The sequence below is a fragment of the Trichechus manatus genome, unplaced genomic scaffold (genome assembly GCF_000243295.1).
Source record: "Trichechus manatus latirostris isolate Lorelei unplaced genomic scaffold, TriManLat1.0 scaffold00137, whole genome shotgun sequence".
In the NCBI taxonomy this organism is placed as follows: Eukaryota; Metazoa; Chordata; class Mammalia; order Sirenia; family Trichechidae; genus Trichechus; species Trichechus manatus.
The window spans coordinates 2,272,883-2,290,315 of record NW_004444073.1 but is presented as its reverse complement, the minus strand read 5'-3'; the positions used below and the strand labels follow the sequence as shown (position 1 = coordinate 2,290,315).

Sequence of the window (17,433 nt, the reverse complement as noted above, 5' to 3'; positions counted from 1 at the left end):
TGTGATTATAAATTTGTGGAAGTGGAATTTTCTATGTCTGAGAGCATGAAAACTTAAGCTTTTGGTGCACATGGTCAAATTGCTGTTTTAGGGGAGTGGTTTAAGTTTAGATTTCACCAGTAATGGCCCTGTATTCCCACATCTTTACACAGTGCTGGTTGGTACCTACTATTCATTTCAATTAACACTCTCCGGTAGAACTTGCGGCAGTGATGAAAATATATCTGTGCTGTCTAGTATGGTAGCCACTAACCACATGTGGCTGTTGAGCACTTGAAATGTGACTAGTCCTAATTGAGGTGTGCTATAAGTGTAAAATACATATTGGATTTCAAAGGTTTAGTTCCAAAAAACCTCCCAAAACTCCAGAATGTAAAATACTCATTGATGATGTGGAATAAGTCATAATAATTTTTTACATTGAATACATGTTGAGATGAGTTTGATATTGTGGATAAAACTCATTTGCCATCAAGACGACTCTGACTCGTGGCAACCTCACGAGTGTCAGTATAGAACTCTGCTCCATAGGGTTTTCAGTGGCTGATTTTTTTTTTTTTCGCATTAGATTGCCAGGCCATTCTTCCAAAGCACCTCTGAGTAGACTCGAACCTCCAACCTTTCGATTAGCAACTGGACACGTTACCTGTTTATACTACCCGAGGACTCCATATTGTGGATCCACCACCAGCAGTTGCTGTTGAGTCAAGTCCAACTCATGGCAACTCCCTATGTGTCAGAGCAGAACTGTGCTTCATAGGGTTTTCAATGCCTGATTTTTCGGAAGTAGATCACCAGGTTTTTCTTCTGAGGTACCTCTGGGTGTACTCAAACTGCCAGCCTTTTGGTTAGCAGCTGAGTATGTTACAATTACATTGTAAAATGTGTGCTTTTATACTTATAGCACATCTCAATTTGGACTAGATATATTTCAAGTGCTCAATAGCTACATGTACCCCTTGGCTACCTTTTCATTGTTGTGTGCCGTTGAATCTATTCCAACTCATAGCAACCCTGTAGGACAGAGTGGAACTGCCCCATAGAGTTTCCTAGGCTGTAATCTTTATGGGAGCAGATTACCAAGTCTTTTCTCCTGTAGAGCGGCTGGTGGGTTCGAACCCCTGACCTTTTGATTAACAGCCGAGCACTTTAACCATTGCTCCACCAAGACTCCTTGTTGGTTCAAGTCCTCCAATCTTGGTTCAAGTCGTTTTTTCTCTACTAAACTACTGCAGAAGCTCTTGGGATTGCTACCATTCTCTCCTCTAGTTCATCCTTAATATTCTTGCCAGTGGTAATTTTCGAAAGTATGAATGTGATTGTGCATTCAAATCCTGTAATACCTCTTCATAAGCCTTCAAGATGAAGTCTATCTAAATATCTTAGCATGTTCAACAAAGTCCTTCATGATCTGGCCTTTGCTTAATTTTCCTTCTAGAAGCCGCAGCTTCTAGAACCTGAACACGAGTCATATAAAACTGTTTGCAGCTGCCATAAGAAATCATAATCTCCCCTTGCTTTTGGGCCTTGGTACTTACCACCCCCTTTGTCTGAGACCCATATTCCCCAACACCTACTCTCATCTCTCATTAGAGTAAGGCCTACTATCCCCTTCAGGACTTAGTTTATATTTCACTAAATCCTTTATGCCATCAGGATAGGATGAAGCACCCTTCCTTTTCTGTTCTCATAGCTGTTCTTCTGTGCTTGCTTGCTCATATCATAGTATTTATCGCTGTTTTTAGGTGCCGTCAAGTCGGTTCTGACTCGTGGCGACCTGCATACAGCAGAATGAAACACTGCCCAGTCCTGCACCATCCTCACGATTGTTGTTATTTATCACTATGTTATTGTAATTACCTACTAATTATCTGACTTTCCCGTTAGATTCTTATCTTCATAAGCAGGGACCTTGTTTTTATTAGCTTTTACATCCCTAATAGCTAACACACATAGCTGCCTGGCATATTGTAAAGTTTCAATAATTATGTGTTGAATGAAATGAAATAAATGAATGAAAAATCGAGATCTGAATCCCAAGTTCAGAGCAAAGAAAAACAGTCTTTAAATTTTAAGTTATCTCGTTCCTATACGTGCTCATGTTGTTGTTTAAAGTGCCATCGAGTCAGTTCTAACTCATAGCAATGTTATCTACAACAGAACTAAACACTGCCTGCCTGGTCCTGCGCCATCCTCACAGTTGTTGCAGTACTTGAGCCCATTGTTGCAGCCACTGTCTCAATCCATCTTGTTGAGGGCCTTCCTCTTTTTCACTGACCCTCTACCTTATCAAGCATGATGTCCTTCTGCAGGGACTGCTACCTCCTGATAACATGTCCAAAATATGTGAGACGAAGTCTTGGCCATCCTCTCTTCTGAGGAGCATTCTGGCTGTACTTCTTCCAAGACAGATTTGTCATTCTGGCAGTCCATGGTGTATATTCAGTATTTTTCGCCAACACCATAATGTGCTCATAGACGTAAGTATTAGAATCTTTTAAACAGATTAAGCAATAATAAATTCATAATAGGATTAAGAAAATAAAAGTTGGTTCCATCAGTACACAATGCTCAGTTCAATAAAAAGGGAGGAGCTGGGAGCATGCAAACTAAGACATGAGCCTTAAAAGGGGTAGGGGAGGATCAAAGCAAATATTTGGGATATACCTATGTAATCTTATAACATTTTAGTGTTCTTGTTATATTAAATCTAGAATCTAGGTATTTTTGTACCAGTTATATTTAAAATTTTTTTTAACTTTTCCCCTTGGGCTATGTAAGAGATGTTAGGAATTTGACTAAGAAGTAGCAGACAATTATATCTATATGTATGAAATAGGCTTTTGTTAGGACTGCTAAGGAGTGGACAAGTGAATTTATGCATCAATAATCTTTTCCTTTTATAGTCTGTGGTGGTTTTCCATATTTAGAACTGCCTAAACTTTAAGAGAAACAAAATTTTTTTTTGGTCAATATACAAAACAATATACGATATGTATACATTTTTTAAATCCAAAGGGAGCAACTTGAAGTTAGCTATTTCGGAAAGATCAAACATTTAGCTTTGAAATTTAAAGTTTTTGATGGTAAACCTTGGATCTTTTTGGCCTGATTTTTTTTTTTTTGCAATTACTAAAGGGAGAAATATAATTCTGATCATATTAAGTTAATTTGGAGTGTACATTATTACGCCTAACCATTTCAGTTTTCTGTTGGAAATCTCATTTTGTACAGATGGAGGAAATTGAAGTTTTATAGTACGTAGATGCCTTCCAGCATCACTTTTTAATTTTACTCAAATTCTGATTTTTTCAGGCTTCCATTCTGTTACAACTCCCCTTGATCTTTTTTTTTTTTGCTACTGAAAACATATTTAGCAGTTTTCCAAATAAGTTACTGCCTTTTCTCTATTGGAAAATTTGTTACAGCAAATATTAATATCTCAACCTTTAAAAATTATAATGAGATTTCAGATCCCAAGATTTTGGTAATGAATTCTTAAGTGTTCCATTCACTTACCTATTGAAAGCTGTTTGAAACATCTCGTGCTTTGGTGTTAATTTGTTCCTAGAAATAGGTTAAATGAGTTCAACACTGAAGTTACTGGATATTGTGCTTAAGTTGATTATTGTGCGGGAGTGAAACATCAAGCAACAGAGTCATAGTTAGATTTTCTTAAAAATAAATTTTGACATAGTAATTAAAAATAATTTTGTAAATACATGCTTTCAGAAAATTATTTGATATCTGTTTCTTGTTTATGTTACTGATATTTGTCAAGCAGTGCTCTCAAGACCTAAGGGTATTTTGGTAGGAGCCTGGGTAAATACACTTTTATTTCTTTTCACATGCTTATAAATGTCGCAGTCATATCACCCATGTCTATAAATAATGTTTCCTTATCCAGAGATTATATTTCACACTGGTACTGTGAACATTTTATTTTTTGGGAAAAAAAATCAGTGAGTGGGTTAAGTCATCTTTAGTTGATTTTAGAGTATTAGTAACTTCTGTAAATAGTATTTTGGGGCCTAATACTGTTTAGATACATATATTTGTGTATAGTGGGATACTTTGATACTAATTCTGGGATAATTTGTTTTTCAACAATAGGCAAACCATTTTATGGACAAAGATTCTTCCTCCGAAGAAGTTTTCCTGAAAGTATAATTTAGTCTTTCAGTTTTTTTGAGTACACCTATGTGTCAGCACTTTCTTTGGGAATATAGAAATGAAAAAGACATGGTTTTTTTCCTCTGAGAAATCAGTTACATCGGAGGAGACCGGCAAACCATATTTAAAATGTTGTAATAGTTACATACAAAGAATTGTCTGCTCTCAACCTAGTCACTCTTTTTCCTCAGTATGTTAACTGAAACTGTTCTTGTCAAAAGTTAACAGTAACTTTCTCATTTCCAAATTTTGTGGTCATGTCTCTGTTACTTCGTTTGACCTCTCAATAGCATTCAACACAATTGAATAACTGCTCCATCCTAAAGACAGCCCTGATTTTACTCCCATCTTACAGGCTGATCTTTCTCAGTTGTCTTTGTTACCTCTTTTTCTGCTCAACCTGTTATTTTGGAGTGCTCCAGGGCTATCTTGACTCCCTCTTCCTGGGAATCCAGTCCCCTCCCAATATTATATATATGCTGATGATTCCTAAGTCTGTATCTTCACCACTAACTAACCCTGGAATTTCTGGCCTCTACTGAACAATTCTTCTTGAGTAGGCACCTCAAACTTAAGTGTTCAAAGCCATTTTAATTTGGAGATTTCATCTCTTGCCGCCCAATCTTTTTCTGCCCCATTGTTCCCTGTATTCCTAAGAAATATCACTAGCCACTCAGTTGTTTAAGCCAGAAACGTAGGAGTTATCTTTAGTTCCTTTGTCCTTTACCCATCACATGCAAACCATTAGTAATGTGCTGTCAATCCTATCTTCAAAACATATTCTGAATTCTTCTCATCTCTCATTGGTTCCTTACCATCTTGGTTCAGTGTACCCATTCTTTCCAGGACTATTGCAGTAGCCTCTTTACTAGTTTTCCTTATTCATTTGTCTTCTTCACTTAGCAATGAGAGCTATCTTTAAAATGCAAATCAGGTCAGGTCGCTCTCCTGTGTAAAACCCTCCAGTGGCTTTCCATCATGCCTAAAATAACATCCAAACTTCTTACTTTATCTGAGTCCCACATGATCTGGTCCCTGCTTGCCTCCCTGACCTCATTTCCTACCACTCATTCTCTTGTCCACTACTTCATTTCGTTGTAGTTCGCTTACCTTCTTTTTGTTCCTGAAAAGTGCCAGGTTCATCCCCACGTAAGGATCTGCTCCTTTGCCTGCAATGCTTCACCCTGTTCTTAATTCAGACCTAAAATCCTACTGTGTGCTAGGAACTGTTTCTAGGAGCTGAGGATAAAGCAATGACTAAGACACAGGGGCAGACTCTAAGGTGTTTTGTTAGCCTTCTGTCTAGTGGGATCCTTGAAGATGTAACTAAAATATCATTTTCTCTGAAACTTTTCAGCTCCCTGAGATGGATTCCTCTTTTTTTTTTAAGTTTTATTGTGTTTTAGGTGAAAGTTTATAGTGCAAATTAGCTTCTCATTTAAAAATTTATACACAGATTGCTTTGTGACATTTGTTGCAATTACCGCAATGTGTCAACACTCTCCCCTTTTCCCTTCACAGCACGGGTTCCCCGTATCCATTCATCCGGATTTCCTGCCCCGTCCTGCCATCTTGTCTTTGCTTTTGGGCAAGTGTTGCCCATTTAGTCTTGTCTACTTGATTGAACTAAGAAGCAAGTTCTTCACATTCGTTATTGTTTTATATGCCTGTCTAATCTTTGTCTGAAAGGTGGACTTTGGGAGCAGCTTCATTTCTGAGTTAGCAGAATGTTTGGGGGGCCATAGGCGCAGGGGTTCCTCCAGTTTCTGTCAGACCAGTAAGTCTGGTCATTTTTTGTGCATTTGAATTTTGTTCTACATTTTTCTCCCACTCTGTCCAGGACTCTCTGTTATGATCCCTGTCATAGTGGTCAGTGGTGGTAGCTGGACACCATCTGTTTCTTCTGGGTTCAGGCTGATGAATGCTGTGGTTCGTGTGGTCCATTAGTTCTTTGGACTGTTGTTTTCCCTGTGTCTTTGGTTTTCTTTGTTCTCCTTTGCCCCAAACATGATGGGACCAATAGATGTATCTTAGATGGCCACTCACAAGCTCTTAAGACCCCACACGTTACTCACCAAAGTAGGATGTAGAACATTTTCTTTATGAACTACGTTGTGCTGATTGACCTAGATATCGCCCGAGACCATGATCCTTAGCCCTTGACCCAGTAACTTGGTCCCTCAAGGTATTTAGATGTATCTAGGAAGCTTCTATGGCTTTTTCTTCATCAAGTTGTGCTGACTTCCCCTATATTGTGTGTTGTCTTTCCTTGTATCAAAGTTAGCACTTGTCTATTATCTAGTTAGCAATTTCCCCTTGCCACCCTCCCCTCGCTCATAAGCATCAAAGTTTTTTTTTTTCTGTGTGTAAACCTATTCTTGAGTTTTTATAATGGTGGTCTCATACAATATTTGTCCTTTTGTGATTGACTTACTTCACTCAGCATAATGCCTCCCAGATTCATCCATGTTGTGAGATGTTTCACAGACTCCTCATTGTTCTTTATCATTGCATAGTATTCTGTTGTGTCTTTGTACCATAATTTGTTTATCCATTCATCTGTTGATGGGCACATAGGTTCTTTCCATCTTTTTGCTATTGTGAATAATGCTGCAGTGAGCATGGGTGTGCATATGTCTATTTGTGTTATGGCTCTTATTTCTCTAGGGTGTATTCCTAGGAATAGGATTGCTGGATCATATGATATTTCTATTTCTAGCTTTTTAAGGAGGTACCATACCGTTTTCCATAGTGGTTGTGCCATTTTACATTCCCACCAGCAGTGCATAAGAGTTCCAGTCTCACCACAACCTCTCCAACATTTGTTATTTTCGGTTTTTTTGATTCATGCCAGTAATGTCAGAGTATGATGGTATCTCATTGTTGTTTTAATTTGCATTTCTCTAATGGCTAATTATCGCGAGCATTTCCTCATGTGTCTGTTAGCTGCCTAGATGTCTTCTTTGGTGAAGTGTCTGTTCATATCCTTTGCCCATTTTTTAATTGGATTATTTGTTGTCTTTTAATTGACATGTTGAAGTATTCTATAGATTTTAGAGGTTAGACTCTTGTCAGATATGTCATAGACAAATTTCTTTTCCCAGTCTGTAGTTCCTCTTTTTACCCTTTTGATGATGTGTTTTGATGAGCGTAAGTGTTTAATTTCTAGGAGCTCCCAGTTATCTAGTTTATCTTCTGGTATTTGTGCATTGTTAGTTATGGTTGTATTGAATTTATGGCGTGTATTAGGGCCCCTAGCATTGTCTCTGTTTTTTCTTCCATGATGTTTATCATTTTAGTTTTTATATTTTGGTCTTTGATCCATTTTGAGTGAGCTTTTGTGTATGGTGTGAGGTATGAGTCCTGTTTAATTTTTGTTTTTACAGTTAGTTTTTCCAGCACCATTTGTTAAAGAGGCTGCCTTTTCCCCATTTAATGGACTTTGGGCCTTTGTCAAAGATCAGCTGACTGTAGGTGGATGGATTTATATCTGGGTTCTTGATTCTGTTCCATTGGTCTATATGTCTGTCATTGTACCAGTATCAGGCTGTTTTGACTACCATGGCTGTATGGTAGGTTCTGAGATCAGGTAGTATGAGGCCTCCTACTTTGTTCTTTTTCTTCCATAATGCTTTGGTTATTCAGGGCCTCTTTCCTTTCCATATAAAGTTAGTGATTAGTTTTTCCATCTCATTAAAAATGCTGTTGGTGTTTGGATCAGGATTGCATTATATCTTGCTTTGGATAGAATTGACATTTTCACAATGTGGAGTCTTCTTATCCATGAGCATGGTATGTTTTTGCATTTATGTAGGTCTCTTTTGGTTCTTGCAGTAATGTTTTATAGTTTGTATAGGTCTTCCACGTCCCTAATTAGATTTATTCCTAAATATTATATCTTTTTAGGGGCTGTTATAAATTGTTTTCCTGATTTCCTTTTTGAAGTTCTCTTTGTTGTATATGAGAATCCAACTGATTTTTGTGCATTGATCTTGTATCCTGCTACTCTGCTAAATCTATTGTTTCCAGTAGTTTTCTTATGGAATCTTTGGGGTTCTCTATGTATAGGAACATATCATTAGTGATATGCTAAAACTATCATATCGTAGTTTTACTCCTTCCTTTCCAGCTTGAATGCACTTTATTTCTTTTTCTTGCCTTATTGCTCTAGCTAGGTCTTCCAACCCAGTGTTAAATAGGAGTGGTGATAAAGGGCATCTTTGTCTTGTTCCTGTTCTCAGGGGGAATGCTTTCAGCCTCTCTCCATTGAGAATGATGTTAGCTGTTGGTTTTGTATAGATGTCCTTTATTATGTTGAGGAATTTCCCTTTAATTCCTATTTTACTGAGAGTTTTTATCAGGAATGGGTGTTGGACTTTATCAAATACCTTTTCTGCGTAGATTGAAATGATCATGCGTGAGTCTTTTCTTTTGTTCTACTTATGTGGTAGATTACGTTGATTGATTTTCTAATGTTGAACCATCCTTGCGTACCTGGTATGAATCCCACTTGGTTGTGATGTATTATTTTTTTAATATGATGCTGGATTCTATTGGCTAGAATTTTGTTGAGAATTTTTGCATCTATATTCATGAGTGATATTGGTCTGTAATTTTCTTTTTTTTGTTGTGTGTTTGCCTGGCTTTGATAGCAGGGTTATGCTGGCTTCAAAGAATGAATTTGGGAGTATTCGTTCCTTTTCTGTGCTCTGAAATAGTTTGAGTAGTACTGGTGTGAGCTCTTTTCTGAGTGTTTGGTAGAATTCTCCAGTGAAGCTGTCCAGGCCAGGGCCTTTTCTTGTTGGAAGTTTTTTTTATTACCTCTTAAATCTCTTCTTTTGTTATATGTCCAGATTTTCTGTTTCAGTTTGTGTTAGTTTAGGTAGGTGGTATATTTCTAGAAATTTGTCTGTTTTCTCTTGGTTCTCAAATTTGTTGGACTTCCTCTTTTTTTGATGCCACAATTTATGTAATTCATTTAATTCTTAACGTTGATGAAGCTTACATTCTAGTTATAGGTGTGGTGGGAAGGAATGGAGATCACAAGAAACAAGATGAGTAAAATACATATTAATGGCTTGAAAACAAAATATATGATTTTAAGAGAAAATAGCAAAGTGCAGTGCTAAGAGTTGAGATTGTACTTTTAAATTAATCTCTGATACTTGTTTCAGGCAAAGAAAACAGGAACTGTAAACTTGTGAGGTAGAAGCAAGCCTGGTGTGTGTGAGGAGTAGCTAGGGGGTTAGTGCAGCTGGAAGAGGAGTGAGCAAAGGGGAAAGAGTAGTAGGAGATGAGGCCAGAAGTGACAGGGAAGCCAGATGTTGCAGGACCTTGTAGGTCAGTAATTCTCAGCTTTAGCTGAACAGTGGAATTACTTGAAGAGCTTTAACAAATACCAGTGGACAAGGCCCCACTCCCAGGGATTGATTTAATTAGTCTGGAGTTTAACCAGGGCATTGAAATAAAAGCACCCCAGTGATTCTAAGGTGCAACTAAGGTTGAGGACCACTACAGGCCATTGTAAGGGCATAGGCTTTTATTTTTGAGGGATTTGGGGAATCATTGTCATTGAAAAAATAATTTTAATTATTAAAACACCTTATTTTTTTAAACTAGTTTTCATTTATTACATTTTAATAACTAACTATAAAACTGTAAAAACCTTAGCTACCTCAAATTATTTGAAGTAGTGTGTGATGTGACTTATAGATTTGTGTCAGTATAGAATAGATATGTGTCAGTATGGAACAAAGAAATACTTTTCAGGCAGTTTGTCCAACCGTAGTCTATTTTCTTCTGTATGCATCGTTACGTAGTTGCCTTTCAGTTTTCATAGCTCACATCTACCTTATCTTTCTATCTGTTAGTACTTACTGTCTTTAGCTTCTTTCCCTTTCCCCTCTTCATAAGTATGCATTTCTTTAAATTCAGAACTTCAGTTTAATTAATAGAACTTGAAATACAGCATTATGTGAAGATCTTGGCTAAAACCTTTACATTTGTCTGATCTTGCATTTGCACCGTGCCTTTTTAATCCAGTAACTGACAAAGCAGAATTGTATGAAGTTTACATTATTTCCACCATTTCCTGCAAGATGTCAGATGCAGGGCATATAGTCGGCCATTATAAAAAGATAGGTCTTTTGTTCTTCGTTTCAGCAGAAGAGCTGCTGAAAACAATGAACTAAAACTCACTAAGCTGTATATCCTTCAAAAAAGCATTACCTTGACATGTATGGAGCCCTGGTAGTGCAGTGATTTAGAGCTTGGCTGCTTGCCAGAAGGTTGGCAGTTCAAATCCATCAGCCACTCCTTGGAAACCGTATGTGGCAGTTCTGCTCCGTCCTTTAGGGTTGCTGTGAGTCGGAATCAACTCAATGACAGTGGGTTTTGAGGTTTTTGACATGTATAGAAAAGATTCTGTTCTCAATTTATTTTTTTGTTAATATATTGTTTCTGTTTTGGGCATTGTTCCTCAATTGATTTTTAACCTACTTCTACTTTATTGAGTTACATGTAAGTAACATTTATTTTTCCCTTTTTTGCTATGTTCCAATGGATTTGCATCTCCTATTTGGACTGAATGTGTCATCTACAATTCTTGGAATTTCTCGTTTACTGTTCCTCTGTGGATCTATTCTGTTGGAATCTGAAACACTGGAATGACGGAAATGTGTTCTTTACAAAGTAGCTGTGAGTATACTACATAATTTATATAAACTTTTCTATCTAAGTTAATTTAAATTTAGTCTACAGTGAATGAAACATGAGCCAAGGAAATGTTAAATTTAATACATATTTTTAGATCTACACATAGTAGGCTTTCAGATATTTGACTTCAAAATACTATACTCTGATCAGTCTCCTAATTAGCATATTTAAAATTAGTTTTTCATTTTAATTGGTCCTCAACTTAGAGCTTCTCAACATTTGGCTTAAAAATTGGTTTGTATGAATAAAACTAGGGTAAAAGCTTGTGGATGGAATATTTGATACTAGTAAGGAACATAGACTTCTGTTCTTTGTTAAATCCAAATGTACTGAATTGATACTCTGATCTCCTGTGAGTTTTTTCAAATGAGAATTTAAATGTGGCAAAACTCTTAAGAGGAATGTATACCTCTTAGGAGTATTTTGCCATTATATTTTCATGATGAATAAGACTTACCTCTAAGAAAAATAAATCAGTAAGACTCTACTAAGATGGTCTGAACGGTGGACAGTATTTCTCACTAGTGGGTAAGTTAAAAATCAAACTTATTTACTACAGGTTGTCCCCAACTTACGACGGGTTTCCGTTCCAACGACTCTGTCGTAAGTCAGTTCTGACACAAGTCGAATACTTCTCTTTTTTTAGTTTTCGTTATTGCCTTTTATCATCAGAATCATTATACATCTGATTTTTATTTGTCTTTGGGGGTTGGCATGTGAATGATAACATCAGCAAATTACATGATGCAACATTGTGTATAGTACATACTACCAACAGTAATATGTCCACAAAAAAAAAAAAAAAGATGATCATTAAGTGCAGTTCATCATAACTTGAATATGTCATAAGTCAGGGACTACTGTATACCGATTTAGAAGTAGTTTTCTTTGAATTGCTCATGAAATTATTGTTGAGGTCATCAAAAAATCAAAAACTGTTCAGAAAACTGAAACATGATTTAATTTAAGACCTGGATAAATCTGATTTCCATGAAGATACAAGCAACAGGATCATCTGAAACATCTAAATGATATAACTGGCACCTGGTAAAACCATTTGGAAGATATATTTGCTGATTGATTTTAATCCTGAAAGCTTTCAAGAATTTATGTAAAAAAATTACTTAAACTCAGCATTTTGATTTCATTTCATGAATAAAAAGAGATTCAAGAAACACCTGTGGTAATTAGTGTGAGCAAAAGGATGATTAAAAAGGGATCTTAATATAATTTTAAGGGGATTTTAATTTTTTTTATGGTGAAAAGTCCTTTGCTGTTTTATTTTTTAGTTGGTCAGAATCTTATTGTTACTAAATTCTGTCAATTGATGTTTTTGCTCTGAGACAGGTTTCTTCACTTTTTATTTTATTCCTTTGAGTTTTTATAATTAACTATTGTCAGTCATCTCATGCTCAACTCATTTTGTCCATTGCTACAATTAACTAGTACTTTATTAGTAACACTACAAAAGCAGTTTGATTTGCCATGAATAAAAGTTTACATAATTTTCTAAAATAGGTTAATGAAGGGAATTTGAAATGTGTGACAGAAGAATATCGTTGATAAGTGAATAACTTCGCTCTTTTTGGTTTTCTCAGCAACAGAAGAACCTTGAAGGCTATGTGGGATTTGCAAATCTCCCAAATCAAGTATACAGAAAATCAGTGAAAAGAGGGTTTGAATTCACGCTTATGGTAGTAGGTAAGTTATGGTTTCTCACTAAAATTGAATTTGGTTCTCAGTTTTAAGCTGTTAATCAACTCTGAATAAATTTAAGAAAACAATAGCACAAATAACTTCGGGGACCATGTGTTATATTTTCTCTTACTATGGGAATACATTTTAAAATTTAACCTGGTAGCATAATGGGTTTTATATTTTCTTTTTGCCTATTTCTTATGGTGGCATAATTTTGGAAAACTAAGTGAAAGTTGAGAAGTAGGGGGAGAAATAGAACACTAGAGAAGTGTAAAAGACTGTGGTTCGTTTCTTACTTCTCTGTAATTGATAATGTAGCAAAAGGAAAGAACATCTGGTGGTTACTTACACTCAAGGATAATTTTTTTTTTCTGGCTTATACACTAGTGGAGTCATATGAGCCTTTAACTTAAACATATTCAATGATACGCTTTGAATTTTAAAAGGAGAGGAGGATAGAGGATCATAATAATGCAAATAATTACCCTGGAAATTCCATTCACTGAGTATAAGACCTGGAGTGAGTGAAACATGACTCTCCTTGTTCTCTAAGTCAGTCTCTTTTTTTCTCGTGTGTTTTATCCTATTGTTATATTTCAATATAGACTCTTGGCTGAATCTAACAGAATCTGCAAATCATAGAAAGCTACAACCAACCTTGCTTTAGTATTCTTGTCTTAAAGACCACAAGCTATTCCTTATGAGCTAAGTCCTCAGTTTTGAGATCTAAACCCATAGTAATTTTGACCCTTAACACAATTCATGGTTTAAAACATATATTGGTACAAATTGGGAATCTATATTTTACAGCTGATTTTTTTATGAAACTCTTTTTCCTGTGTTTGGAAACCTTTATCTAGTAACCTTGACTCATAAGCAGTATTTGTTGAGCACGCAAGTGACTTTTTATATTAAAGAGAGAAGATATGTATTCTCATATTTTCTATCTTTTAAGAGCTTATAATTTATATGACAGGGTAGACTGTACACATAAAAAGATTAGGAAGTATTTACAAGTCACTAGAATGGTATAAAATTTAAAAACCGTAGAAATTTAAGGGCATAGGAGTGTTTGCCCTGGTTTGGAGATTACTGTTGCCTTATTTTGAGGAGGTGGTGTTAGGTCAGATTTTGAAGAATGCATAGAATTGGGATAGAGATTGAGGGGCAGTCCAGTTGGGACAATAATCGCTAACACCCACATAACTTACATGGCAGCAGTGTTCTAAGTACTTTATGAATATTAGCTCGTAATCCTTATAATAACCCTATGAGGTAGGTATTATTGTTACCATCGTAGAGGTGAAAAAACTGAAGCACGGAGAGATTAGGTTACTTGCCCATTGTTACTGTATTGCTAGCAGATGGCAGAGCCAACCCACATCTACCTCCTGTTAGTTTGGTGATCTTAACCACCATAAAGAAGCTTATTTGGGGGTACTGGAAGTAGGGCCAGCTTCAATAGAGTACATTTAATATGCATTAAACTTATATGAATTTAACTAGATGTTCTTGGTTTCCCAATGAGGGAAAGAAGGAGTGAAAGGAAGGGGGAACAGGGAGAGGGACAAGGGAAGAGAGAATGAACAAGAGCTAGAGAACTTATAATAGTGCAAGCAATTTTTTATATCATTCAGCTGGAATGAGCGTTTGGCCTAGAGTGGACGTGAGGTGCGAGAGGTGAGTCTGCTATTCCCTCGTTCATTTTTAGTTTCCACATATCTTTCATAGTGTGAGCTTCTCACCTTGTTGAATGTTAGTCTGGTGATGGGATGACCTCTAAATATAAACCAGTTGCATTTTATGTGCTCAAAGAAATGGCTATGTTTTAGTGCAGGAGGAAAAATGTGTTGTTAGTTTATACATAACTGTTTTATGGATGATATAGGGACTTTTCAAGATTAATTTTCACTGCACATTGACTTTAGGATCTAAGTTATACCCCTAAGATGTGACTTTGCAGTAGTTAAAAATAGGCTGGAAAGATAGACTAGCATTAATTTTGGAGACCTTAACTGCTACCATGATGAGGAGATTGAAATTCCTGTTTTTGAATCGTATTTTTTAAAATTAGTTTAAAAACCAGTGCCAGACATATCAAATAATGAGACACTTAGGTCTTTATTTTGCAAAGTTCCAAACCTACTTGGAACTTAACTGTTTTATTAGGTTGAGACAGAGATTGATTAATTTAAGGAATTGGCTCTCTGATGGTGGGAACTGGCAAGTTTGATTTCCAGCAGGCTGGATTTGATGCTGTAGTTTAGAGGCAGAATTTCTTCTTCCCTGGGAAACCTCAGTTTTTGCTCTTAATGCCTTCAACTGATTTGATGAGACCCGCTCACAGTATCGAGGGTGGTCTCCTTAAAGTCAACTGATTGTAGATGTTAAAAACATCTACAAAATATTTTCACTGCAACACCTAGATTAGTGTTTGATTGAATACCAGAGTACTATAATGTAGCCAAGTTGACACACAATACTAACATGACAATTGTCCTTTGTTTGCTCCTTATTTAGATTAGACTGTTTTGAGAATAAACTGTTAATTCTGTTAATTTTACGCATGATTTTACTAGAATCCTTCAAGGAGGTAGAACTCAGGTGACCTTAGTTTTATCTGACCAGAAAAATATCTTGAAAAACAGGTGGTATTAAACCTATTATTTTGAATTTGATCATTTCTGTAATTTTTAGCTTTACAAAATCTTTGTGGTAGAAGTCTTCTTTTAGCAATATATCATAATGTATTTGATCTACGCCGAATATCTTTAGTAGCAGATTAGTATTTTTATTTTTTCAGTAGGAGGGAGTTCAGTGTGTGCTAGTTTAGCCATTTTTGGGATTCAAAATTTGTCAGAAGGTTTTTTTTTGTCTTTTTTAAATTTAATAGATATTTTTTGAAGCAGTTTAAATAAAATTGAGCAGATAGTATAGAGCTCCTGTATATCCATCCTCTCTCTCCCCTGTTCACAGTTTCCCCTATTACTAACAACTGGCATTTGTGTGGTACGTTTGTTACAAGTGATGAATCAATATTGACACATTATTATTAACTAAAGTCCATAGTTCACATTAGGGTTCATTCTTTGTATTGTACAGTTAAGTACTATGGGTCAGGACAGATGTGTAAAGGCATTTTTTTTGAGGTATATTATTTATTAGAAACTTTAGGAGGTATTTAGCAGATAGTAAGGACATATAGAGAGGCATTAGTGGTTCTAAGGAGCCCTGATGGTGCAATGTTTAAGTGCTCTACTGCTAACCGGAACATTGGAGGTTTGAACTCACCCGGCAGCTCCATGGGAGAAAGACCTGGCTATCTGCTGCCATGTAGATTACAGTCAAGGAAACCCTATGGGGCAGTTCTACTCTATCACATGGGGTCGCTGTGAGTCAGAATTGACCTGAGGACACCCAGCAACAACATTAGTGGTTCAGTGGTAGAATTCTCACCTTCCATGCGGGAGACTCAGGTTTGATACCTGGCCAGTGCACCTCATATGCAGCCAGTGGAGGGTTGCATGTTGGCTGTGGTGCTGAACAGGTTTCTGCAGAGCTTCCAGATGAAGATGGACTATGAAGAAAGACCTGGTAATCTACTTCCGAAAATCAGCCAGTGAAAACCCTTTGGATCACAACAGTCTGATCCACAACCATTCATGGGGATGGTGCAGAACTTGACAGCGTTTTGTTCTGTTCTGCATGGGGTTACCATGAATTGGGGGCCAACTCAACAGCAGCTAACAACAAGGATATACAATGACTGTCACAGTTACCATTCTTCCCTACTTCATCCTGTTTGGATTCAGACACCTCATGCCAGACCGTCTCCCATGCTACCTTGGAAACCTTCCTCATCCTGCAGGCTCTGACACCTTGCTGTGGACCAATGTGGCTGTCCCTCCAGCATGGACACCTACCCTTCTCAGCTCCACATAATAGCCTTTGGACTGAATTTTCAGGAAGGAAAGTGAAAGAGAAAGAACTAAAATGATTTTGAAGGACCTAAAAACTAATATTTAACTGTATTATATAAATAACGTGTGTGAATAGAAGAAATAATTTGATATTTTTTGAAACTTCAAAATGTAGGAAAATTGGTAAGATTTGTTTTTTTCCGAGGGAGGGGGGTGCTGCCATAGGAAAAATGACTAATGGAGATAAAGGCTCTGGAAAAATTCAGCTTGGAAATGAAAGATATCTGCATGTATGTATTGTGTTGTAGAGTTGCCATTACATATGTTTTGACAGACTAAGTTTGGAAAACTTTAAGATGGCCCCCAAACAAAATACATTTTTTTCCTGCCTATTCTGTGCATTTAAATAAAGATACGAAGTTTAAGTATTTTGCTCAAGTTACTTACATGACATTAATTAGTCTTAAGCATGCATTTTATAGTTGTAACAGTGTTAATGCTGTCCCTTGCAAACCTTTTGAGTATCTTGTTTTCCCTTGAGTATATTAGCTACTCAGTAGCAGTGACATAAGGAATCTTAGGGATTGTTTTTGCTAAAGGTTGACAGTAAGATTTTAATTTTGAGTCTGATATTCCATATATGTTGGTGTTTGCTTATGTTTTGTGTTTTAGTAAAATCAGATTGAATGTCATTTGGCACTTAAGTGTAGTTTTTCTTGGTTTGGGCCATCGTTATAAAGGAAAAATCTTCATAAAAATTTTAGTGATCTAAAAGGCCAAGCAAGCGAAGAAATGAAATGAATACATTTTGATGGTTCTAATCATTAGTGAGTGGGTCTTTGACCTCCTTTAATCAAAATCACTGCTGCCGCCTCATCAGGATGCACATTCCTGGGTATGTGCACATCAACATCTTGACAAGAGTTGG

General features: G+C 36.5%; 1 protein-coding gene across 2 annotated transcripts in view; it reads left to right on the top strand.

Annotated features, from left to right (window-relative positions):
• SEPTIN7 (septin 7) overlaps positions 1 to 17,433 on the top strand; it is a 100,724-nt gene that overhangs the window by 18,926 nt on the left and 64,365 nt on the right. The window contains exons 2-3 of one of the 2 annotated variants that reach the window (XM_004385308.2): positions 10,865 to 10,869; positions 12,486 to 12,588. In XM_004385308.2, the coding sequence (XP_004385365.2) occupies positions 10,865 to 10,869; positions 12,486 to 12,588 (108 nt within the window). The remainder of the gene's footprint in view (positions 1 to 10,864; positions 10,870 to 12,485; positions 12,589 to 17,433) is intronic. The other variant, XM_004385307.1, reaches the window with a different exon arrangement.